This window comes from Ixodes scapularis, unplaced genomic scaffold, assembly GCF_016920785.2.
Source record: "Ixodes scapularis isolate PalLabHiFi unplaced genomic scaffold, ASM1692078v2 PGA_scaffold13__105_contigs__length_92229423, whole genome shotgun sequence".
NCBI classification, from domain to species: Eukaryota; Metazoa; Arthropoda; class Arachnida; order Ixodida; family Ixodidae; genus Ixodes; species Ixodes scapularis.
Window position 1 is genome coordinate 12631277 of NW_024609839.1, and position 11391 is coordinate 12642667.

General features: G+C 47.2%; 1 protein-coding gene across 1 annotated transcript; it reads right to left on the reverse strand.

Moving 5' to 3' along the window:
• Nucleotides 1-1196: 1196 nt before the first annotated feature.
• On the reverse strand, nucleotides 1197-2405 carry LOC8032700 (intracellular coagulation inhibitor 2-like). The gene has a single exon (XM_002399522.3). It carries the CDS (start codon nucleotides 2403-2405, stop codon nucleotides 1197-1199), a length of 1209 nt encoding a protein of 402 aa, XP_002399564.3.
• Between the last annotated feature and the right edge of the window lie 8986 nt (nucleotides 2406-11391).

The window sequence follows — 11391 nt, forward strand, 5'->3', positions numbered from 1 at the left end:
GATCCCTTGTCTTTTCCTGATTTCGGAATGGGTACTGCGCTGAAATGTTTTCATACCTTCGGCAGCTTTCCCGTTGCCCAAACGTTGTTGATTTCTTTCAGATATTCCTCTTTTGACTGATCTGGCAGATTCCTTAACATAGTCATTGTAACTTTGTCTGACCCCGGTGCCGCATGGGCTTTTCCGACATGAAGCGCCGCTTCCAGTTCCCCTGGCGTGAATGGGCTGTTCATTCCTGGGTCTGGGGCGAGTCTCTCAATCATGTATGGTTTAAACTCATCTGCGGCGTCTGGTGGAGGCTGAGGGAAAAAGAACTCCCGCCATTTCCGCCAGGTCCTTCTCGGGCTTGTTCATCTTTAGTGCTAACGACTGCGTCACTCTGGACGTCTCCTTTTTGCCCAGCATCGCTCGGCTCGTCGCCCACAAACGTTCTATTGATGTCTTTTCGACACTGTACATCAGTGGCTCGACCACTGAAGTACAGTGGTCGATCCACCTTCTCATTCCCAGGTTTTCTGAGTACACCTTTTGCTTCTACCGTCGCTCGGCTGATTCGGCAGTTTTCGTCGCATCGCTAATTATGCTACAAAATGTGGATCTGAATATTATTTAAGAAAACCTTTAGGAAACATCCGCCGGCTACTTATTGTTTATGATCGCGGTACTGGTTAGGTAGGCTCTTACCCAATAGGCGACGTTTGATTTGGCTGACGTGCTGCGGTTCCCCGGATGCATCGCAGTGAAAACACAGTGAGCTTGCCAAGGAAAGAAGGTGCAAAAGAGTCCGGTTTTATTTTAAAAGTTTTATCGCGAAAAATTCTTTTCGCTCTCTACTTTTGTGTTTTAGGTTTTTTTTTCACAACTTTGACGACGTGCAAGAGATGAAATTCTATTTCAAAATCGTTTCATCCATGGTCCCTTTAACCTGCAACTGACTATAGTAAAGATTGTATATAAGAAACGCGATGAAAAAAATTCTAATAACTTCGTCCTCACAAAGTATCTATATCTCATATAGTATATTAAAAAAAAAGATTTTCGAGAGCCTGATTTATTGCATGGCTGTGTTTTCAAAATTGCATCCCCCAGAAGGACGTAGACATCCAGACTGAATCGAATATGGTTTATTGCTTAGGAACACCTTTTGTAAGTGCGGCGAAGGAAGCTGAAATAACATCTGGTCAGATGGGGTTCGTTCACAATTTATGAACCGCACCAATAAAGTGAATCTGGTTTATGGCGGTATCACAGATGAGAAACAAAAAAGGGTGGTCGACGTAAAACTCCGCAATATCAGGATAGCCGCCGCTGGAAACCACAAACTTGAGCTCTGTAGCAGCGGTTGCGACGGTCCCTTCTTCGCTCACACCCACCATAGCTTTGTGCACTACGTCTGACACTATGAGATTCCTGTCACCGGAGATCCCCGACAGGTCGGCTTGATTGCTGAATATGGATATTAAGCCCAGCTTCTTCAACGCATCCACTAGCTTGTACTTTGTACTTAACTCGAACTTCGGGAGTCTGAGTTTCACTTGGTGCGGAGACAGTTTCTTCAAAAGAGTGAGAATTGTTCTTACAGAGAGGGCTCGTATGAGCTGAGGAAGTCCGGCCCTGTCGTTTGGAAGAACAATGACCATGCTGTATCGGTCCCCGGAGTATGGAAGCTGGACGGCTTGAGACTTGAGCTCGGGTAGCGTACAATAGTTCATAGTACTCCTGCACGTCATAGTTTTCACCTGGACAGGTTCGATGCCTCCATTGTAGAACGGAAAATGAGATGTTTGATTGGTGTCGAAGGCGTTCTTCCAAGAGCCTTTGAAATATATAGCGTTCATGAGCACCATCACTCCCCCGCGTAAAGATTCTTCGCTAGCCATATCGGAAATTTTGCCGCTTGTCTTGCTCTTGAACCATTGGTTAATTTCGGACACAACTTTTTTCAAATTGTTTTGGAAATCAACAGACCGAACCTTGGCACTAAACGTCTCAGCCAGGTCCCGCTTGTAGCTCTCGAGAAGTCCAAGCCTTTTGTCGACCAGAGCTGCGTTGGCTATCTTCAGGGTCACGCTGGGCGACTGGAGATTATTCAGGTACGTCCTGTACGTCCCAAGAACGGCGTCCCGCGTCGTGATTTTTGCCCTGCGTAGGCCTAGGACAGTCTCAAGATCTGCGGCAGACCTACCCTTTGCACCAGCGTAGACCATGGTCAGCGCTGCGAAGATGCTGCTTGGGGAGAAGAAGACGTTTTCTTGAGGCTTCCTGGTAGAGCAGAGCTCCTTGAGAAGGCTCAAACCGAACTCTGAATTTGCCCTGGCGAGCTCAGTCTCGTCGCCCTGCGCACTGACGTGCCCAGCAGCGGCCAGCGTCGCGATCGAAAGGAGAAAGGTACCTCGGGGAGACATCGCTGGAGAAGTAAGAATGTGTTGAGATTTCTGACGCTTTTATACCCTCACAGGCAGATTAAAACATACCGCCACAATCAAGTCGGCTGCTTTTAATGAAAAATATCCCCATAGACGCCATTGTATTGCGCCACAAATAGTAGAAACTGAGTGGAATTTTCACAAAGCATTTTACGTGGGATGCACTCCTGACGCGCTGGGTTCTCGATCTTGTAGGTTTTGTTTGTATGAACGGTAATTTAATTTTTTCGAAGATGATTCGCTCGGCTCATAATAAAGTTATAGTGTATAACAGTGCCTATAGAGAGCTTGGTTTAGCAGGAAAATTGCGCGGCGCTTGTGAAGTAACAGTTATTCCATGTTCGTGAGATGGCTTTCATGAGTTTGGATAGCCGCGGTTTAATAATGGTCGTTATTTATTCTTCTCTGCCGCGTGACTTTCAGTTGTAATAAACAATAAAAATATTCCAAAACAACGCAATAAAGAAGATCGTGCTGGCCACGAGACAAAAATTAACAGAAATAAACAAAACCTTTCCTTACACTTTCTATAATTGTTTTTTTAAAAGCCACGTTGCATTGTTTTCCGGTGCCTCTCTAGTGCAGTAATGTCAATATTTTTTTTTTATTTAAAAAAACCCTTGTGCTATTTATTATTATTTGGCGTATGTTCGTTATATGATGATAGATGTACAACTTGCTATTAAACCCACACATATTGGGTACGTATCGTCTCATTTTAGGACCAGCGTGTGACATTCTCGATAACTTTGAGTGAGGCTCAAGAAGGCAAGCCCCTGCAGTATTCTCGTGGGTTCCACTTCAGTTATGCGAGGGAAAGGTTAGCGTAGATGTCGGTACAGTGAGGACACGCCCACTTGGGCTGCCTACGCACTGCAGTGCCGTCATGAATATAAGTTCGGCTACGCGTGGCAATGTCCAACTTGGGCTGCCCGTGCTCGTGCAGTCAACCAGCCTGTCGCGGGCTGTTTGACGTTTGCTCTCTTCTTACGCTTCCCGCGAAGGACTGGTTCTCTGGTTCTGACACTGGAAGATAAGACAAAAGTGACAAGTATCCTGAATAGGCGAATAAAGTATAAAAAAAAGACCACATCTCCACGTGGTGAATGATGTTGATTGGGGTGAAGCTCTGGTGGTGCTGATGATACTGATTTTATTGTTCATAGGTAGTGCTGATGGTGCTGATTTTTTATTGCTCATAGGTAGTGCTGAGTTCCGGGTCACGTTTCGACTTCATTATTACTGCTTTATGGTCGGTGAAATGCAGAGTCAGTGGTTCTTCTAGAGGATCAGCTTGGATGCCCTAGTAGCCGTGGGAACGCATCTCCGCCACTTAAGTCAACGGTTCATGTCAGAAAGAGAATGTGTGGTATGGAACGTGGTTATATACGCATTTGAGCATTTGACCGCAGCGCCCTCTCGTCTATATACGTTAAGCCAATGCATGCAAAGTTTAACGCGATTATATAGGCATTTTATCGCAGCGCCCTCTCCTGTATAGACGTTGAGGGGCTAGATGACACGTTTCATCCATGACATCTCCAGCTCTTGAGTTACTACCACATCGCAGATCCCACTACTCGTCCCGCAGTCGTGGCCGAGTGGTTAAGGCGATGGACTAGAAATCCATTGGGGTCTCCCCGCAAAGGTTCGAATCCTGTCGACTGCGCAAACATTTTTTTCTTTTTTTGAAGAAGACAGATGGGATGGCAATCGATGTGAACACGGACGCCGGACAAGGCTAGACCCTAAGGAGCGTCGCCCGTAAAACGTCAAAGAAAGGCCGGTAAGCTCCGAAGGCACAACGAAGGTGTAGAGTCGCGCTGACCGGATTTCAAAAGTTCCAGGAAGGTGGCAGAAACGTTTGGCTGATCCCCTATCAGGCAAACGCCATGTTGCGTGAGCGTCGCAACATAACAATGACCTATTTTTTTTTTAAGTTAAGCGTTTTCGACAGCTTAAGAAATGCCGGAGGTTTCAAGACTTGCGAACACCTCATTGTCCCTCTACGGCCAACGAGAACGCCGGACACTGAATCATGAATCGTAGTGACCATGGGGAGGACAGACCGTGACGCCCCAAGCGGTTAACTTTACAAATACACGGATGGGGACAACAAATACAATGACTCGGCGCTCGGCGGACATAACCGAACGCGGCGTCAGCGTTCGGCTGGAGTTCGTGTTCTCCGGTGAAAGGGAGGAGAGGCTCTTTTGTTTCCACTACGGCCTGCATGAACAATGCAGCATGCACGGTCCCAGCTCAGCACAAAAGCCGAAGTGGGTCAAGCTCGCATTCTCTGAGGATAGATCCGGCACTTAACGTCACTTCGTCGATTGTTAATATTTTTTACATTAAGCTGTGCCCCGCGCTATATTGTATGGAGAAGATGACATGCACATGCCCATAAAGCCTGTCGGCATGTGCACAGGCCTTGTGTTGAGTAAACACCGAGCGTGGGGAAAACAAACGGGTCAGAGCGCTCCCTATAGTTCGATCTCCTGTCCAGCCGTCTGCAAGTATGTCCTCTAGGCGCCGCCATCTTGCTGCCGGCATGTGCAGATCGTCTGATAGTCGAGCCTTGCTGATGCGTATCCACGGTTTTGAGACTGGCGCCCAAACTCAGCGTTTTTTATCCACGGTGCCCATACTGGCTCTCGAAGCGCGGCTGCTATATTTAGGAAATACATTCGTGCACTAAACCCGCTAGGGATATCATAAAATTAATTCAATAAATGCCAACTAATCTAGCCTCATGTCCAAGAAACGAATACAATAAACCCTTTCTGATGTTCCGCCTGGTCACTTTTATCCACAACGTCATTGGATCACTATCAACACTATCATCGCTAGAAATGCAAGACACTTTATTAGAACATGTTGAGAAGGGTAAGTATACGGGTGCATAGCTAAATGAAGGGAAAATATTTAGAAAAACAGGAAGAGAATGTTCGAAGGAGGGGCAAAATTAACTACGCGATAATGAAGCATACGACACCATAGCATTACAACGGATTTGAAATAGTTCAGGAAATGTAAAAAGGAATCATGGTGCTGGGTTTACCTTTTGGGAACCCGTTATAATGCATGAGGTTTAAAGTTCAGTCGAGTTTAGAGACGCGGAAGAGGAGCGTGGGCAGATGAGCACTGTGGGCGCTTGGGAATGCACGAAGTGAAGGAGTGCAGGGAGACATGGTCTGGACACCTTTCAAAGTTAATTAAGTTGAAGTTTGAATGAAGCTTAGATACATTGGAGGATACATGATAGGCGAGAAGGGCATATCAACATTTATATATTAAGAGTCTGAACACCAAGTTGACAAACCGAACCCGGGAGCTGAAATTCAAATACTAACAGTCAAGTGCAGGGGCAGAGGAAACTACCTCTGTAGGGAAGGAAATGAATGAGGCTGAGAGGAGACTGAGTGGAAGGAATGCAGAGAAAATAAGAGAAGAAAACGGATTGTAAACAGTGCGGTTTTCGCCTCTGCCGATTCACCGAGAAAGACCCTGTCACTTCCAGCTGTTATAAATGTCATCCAGACCACTATGCTTGGGGACACTGGATCAGCTGCCACGCTAATCTCACAGGACTTCGCACTGTCGCACAACTGCGACATCACAGAAGGCAACGATTTTCGTTCTTCCAGGTCATTTCGGCAAAACTCGACACATAGTAGGCACTACCCAAGCAACCAATACCATCGGACACGGAACTGCTATAGTCAAGGTGAGAAGAAACACAGATCTCCCAGGTACACTAATTGCCGGCCTCAGGTGGTGCGAAGCCATTCCCTTCGATTGCACCGAACGCTAAGGTAACGGAACCCACAAAATTGAATGGATTTCCAACGCGTAATCCGTTCTAATCGTACACGTCAACGAACGTGGGCACCACGACCTCGCATTTCGTTGCGCTGTTTCCTAGAAACAGTTCCTTCGACAGATCACTTCAGCTGGAGAAGACAGCCCTGCGAACCCCTTAAACTAGACAGATACGTTGGCCGTGAACAACTCTGTGGGCCACAATAGGAACCACAAGACACCGCATCGAGACTCGATTTGTCTTACCGTATACGGATATATCGTAACACTCGATACTCACGACTCTATGGCGAGGGAAGAAGCAAATTTTCCAACCCTCCTAATCTCTGACGATGTCAGAGACAACGTCTGCTCTCTCAACCACACCTCAGACTGTATACTGTATACGGAAGTGAAACGAACACTTCTAGAAAACGTCGAAGTTTTTGCGACCACCGAAAGAGAAGTTTGTCTCTATCAGTGTTGAGGAGTTGCCACTCATTGTCACACAACCCGTCTGACAAGTCGACAGAACATGTCTTTAGATTTCTCGAAGAAATCGCACAGTCGTCTGGTACGGCACAACAAGTCATAACCGACATTGAATTCCCCGTCGCGTGCAGGAAGTGTCTCTCGGCACCTCGTTCGGTGGTTCCTTTCCCCTCACCTCGCCCGGCCAGGCTCGGTGGGGGAACGTGCATATCCATTGTTTCTAAACTGCCCGAGACTCGGCTTACTCCCGAGGCTATGGGCAACAGACGGCCGTGTTTGTGATATCCACAGTCGTAAATATTGTGACACCCGCTTTACTTTTACTCAAGCCCAAAAACAAACCAAACACAAAACATATACCAAGAGGTCTTTGAACTTAACAAATTCCTGCCGCATAAGGTGGCAAGGACCGTCTGGAAAGGGGGAATTTCCACGCTTGTAGTGTGAAACTGGGTTTGAGCGTGGAGAATAATTAGGGCAGTGCGAGAAGAAACTCGGAGGCGACGGACGCATCGCGTCGTCGAGTGGGGTGACGAGATCGCTGTCGAAGGCCCCACGCCAAGCACAGGACGGAGTACCATCGAGTGTGTGCGTGCCCCCTGAAAAAGTGGATGCGAGGCCAGCGGGCCCCGCCCACAGTGAGCCAGTCAACCGCCGGGGCTCCTCCACCTTGGACGGACCGCGCAGGGAGACGTCATCAGCCATCGACACGCCAGATGAGACTTTTCGCACTCGCTGTCACTTTTTGAAATTAGCATATTATGATTCGGTTAATCGTAGTAACTTTATCAGTGATTGAAAAAGCATCCGTGAACACAGATTTGTGAACGATATTTTAGAGCGCAGCTCTCAGGTGCCCGTTTCCGGTTTAAGCGGCGTCGAAGTCGGCGCCTCGTAACCGCGCGCGTTGCATAATGGGGACATTCCCCCACTAAATATGTCGGGATTATTTTCGCTCAATTTCCCCGCTAAACAACTAATTCCGCTGAATTTAGCCAGGATATTTTTCCTTTAAAGTTTGTGGGACTATTTCCCGCTATATTTAGGGGTAACGATTCCCGTCTAAATTTAGCGGGTATATTTCTTAGCTAAATTTAGTGATAACATTTCCACACCAAATTTAGCGGGAAAAGTCACCCGTTAAATTATACGAAAAAATTTCCCCGTGGAAATTAGCGGAAAAAATTCCCCGCTAGATTTAGCGGAAAATTTCCCGCTAAATAGGAGAGAAGAAGGGGAGGGTGCGGAGGGGGAAGAGGGGCATACCCTCCCGTCCGTACCCTCCTTTCCTATTCCTCAAGAGCTGCACTCTTACAGAGAATTTTCTTTCATTTTTTGTAAGAGTTATATACAATATTAAAGAAGCTATTTGTGCAGAGCGTATGAATCGTAATTAGCTTTCTGACCGCAATCAAATTAATTTTTCTTTCTTATTTTTCTTTTAAGTCTCCGTCTCTCTTGATTGCTCAGACTCTCTACCAAAACGGGGACCAGAACTCGACAAAGTAACCACTTTCCGAGTGAACCAACAACCGCACGCAGGACTCTAATCCCCGTGTCCCAGTAGAGCGACGTACAGAAACAAAAGACATCGACAAGCTTCAAACCAAAGCCTTTCGCGATTTGAGAGGCTTTGTAGAATAAAAGAGGCTATGCTCAAACACGAGCACCATGCACGCGAGGGTGGCTTTGGAAGGCTTGCAATCGCTCGTGCTTATTTCGCGAGCACCGAACGACTAAACGCCTGCCAAAGATACCATCACGAGCATGCTGCATGGGTTTGAGGCTTGTCGCTGTCTTTTGTCTCGGTCTGTAGCTCTAGTGGGACACGGGCATAAACATCCCCTTTCGAACTACTCTTCAACTTCGTTCCCTGGACCGGACGACGACGAACTTTTTCCCGCTTCCCGACGAGATCAGTGACGTCAACGCCAACCGCAACGAAACTTTCGCGATCCTCACAGACTACCATAACGGCATACAGCGAACATACGAGGCAAAACATCGGCCCGCAACCTACAACGTCGAAGACAAAGTCTGGTACATCAACGGCATGCGCACCTCGAAGCCTGGCCCACTTTACCACGGACCGTACTGTAACGAAGAAAATTATAGGTTTCTTCTTCGTTGTTGATGTAACGATTACCGATATTAACAAACACAACTGTTTATTTAAGAGATCTAGACAAAGACTCTTTTACATCACTTTGAACATTATATAATTTGAGATTAAACTTTTGGGGGGGAAATAATTCTAACCTAAGGAAACCTTCCCTGCCGTCCTCCCTGACCACACACACCCTCAGCGGGGGCCCCGACCACAGCCAAACTCGACAAACACAGTTCCACACAAAGGCGGGCGAGCCGAACTCCTCCACAGCCGTAAGGGGGACCAAGTTTGCGAGCTAGCGGGCGGACGGCTCCACAGCCGAAGGGGGGTCGGACGTGCAGGTTGGTTTTCCAGAGGCAGGGAGATGTCCAAGGCTTGGTATCCGGGAGCCAAGTCCTTACGGCCCCTCGGTGGCCGCTTATATTGGGTTCAGCAGCATTCTGGGGTCCTCCAGTCCACCAATCAGATAATTTTGGAAGGACCAATCAAGAGGGGTTTTCTTAGCACCAATCAAAAGGCTCGGAGCCCAAAGCAAATACGAACATTCCAAAAACATGCGCATACACAAAACAGAACACATTCCAAACGAAGCCCACAAGAGCAGCCATAAACAATAGAAAGCGCCTTCTTAGCCACAGAAGTTATACATACGCAAAGCAAAACCACCTCCGAAGTAGAGATCCCAAATGCAAACATACACCAGACAAAACGTTTCCAACACGGGGTTCTATAAACTAAGTGTAGCGTTACAGCGTTCACGTTCGCCCCCATTCGGGGCCCCCCGACTCCGGTGGAATCCATGAGCCGTCCCGTGTAGACGGAAAGAACTCTCGGACAAGCAAAAAACATAAAGTGAAGCTAGACTAAATACTCGCGCGAGCAAAACTTCGCGACACCTTCCCATTACGGAAAAAGAGTGACCTCACTCTTGAAATGCACATACAAAATTCTTAACTTCTCCATCGTGAGATAAGCGGGCACACATTGTCTTAAACGTAAAACTTAACGTCAATCTGCTACTTCAACGAAACGCTACTTCGTTTACCACATACATGACATCAGAAATACACAAAAAACTTACGTGTCTTTTAAACAGAACTCACAAAACTATCTGGGTAAAGGTAACAACAAACATCTTCACAAGGTCATGCACATGGATATTCGAAAACTTGTCAAGCCGCAGTCCATCATGTTGTCGCTTTAGAGAGTTCTTCAAAATTCCAAATGATAAATGGGAATGTTCTCAGAGGCAGTGGTGACTTCCCTCGACGTTCAGAAAACACATTTTCCGGTGATAATTTTTTGTAGATTGCATGCGAAGCCGTAGTTGTCGGAGGTCTGAATAATTATGTCACTTGTTGCGCCCTGGATAAACTCTAGCTCTTATTTAGAAATCTGCCCTCTCTCGCGTGAACAAAACATTGGGGTGGTCCGCCGTAAGTACCTGACTGGACCGAATCCACCAACTAAATAACTCGCACACAAGGAGCAGCATTCGAGAGCTCTCACTGTTGTCATTGCCCAAAACACAGCCACTTATATTGGCTAAAATCGAACTCGTCACTTTGACGGTTCACACGTCCCTCTATCCTTTCTTAGGTATACTCAACATCGGGGCCGTCCGCCGTATTGAACATGACTGGACTTGTTACCACCGACAAGGAGAGCCACCAGAGAAGGAGGAGAATTTGCGCAATTACCGAGCCCATCCAGAGAGTCCGCGCAGTATTTAACATGGCTACGGCTTCTGGGGGCCCGAGGCGCTATAAAACAAAAGGCAATGACAAGAATACATAGTCGAGCTCAACTCCCTTTTCTATCTGCACACTAAATACATTTTTAAACATGACTCATATATACACAACTAGGGCAACGCACCAGCGACAAAACTACGTAACTTTTGGGTCGAGGAGGTTAAAGTGGATAGAAAATTTCTTGAGCGACGTCAGTGTTCGAAAGTTCCAGGTCGGAATAATTGAAGAGGCAATCGGCACTTTTCGCTCAGTTTTTGAATCGAGCGCGGTGCTTCACGAGGAATGGACAGCAATTTAGAGGCGGGCGGATAGTTCTCACTTGGTTGGGAGACGCTGATTTTCGGGGATGTGGTGCTCTTTCGGAGAGAGTTCCGCTGATGAGGATCGTCAGAGTAAGCAGGACGCGGAGGTTCGCCATGGCGATGCTGCGCTGAGATGGCGCAGTCCTCTCAGTTGTCACGGTGGTGCTGCCTATGATGAGGGATCCAGGTCGCCTCCGCAGGGTGAATTTGACGACTCCGCATCTTGCTGCTTGAGGACGGGCCAACTGGCGATTGTAGAAATCGGTCGTACCCCGCACACTCCACCACTTTTGTCACGAAGAAACTAAGGCTCGGAACCTAAAGCAAATACGAACATTCCAAAAACATGCGCATACACAAAACAGAGCACATTCCAAACGAAGCCCACAAGAGCAGCCATAAACAATAGAAAGCACCTTCTTAGCCACAGAAGTTATACATACGCAAAGCAAAACCACCTCCGAAGTAGAGATCCCAAATGCAAACATACACCAGACAAAACG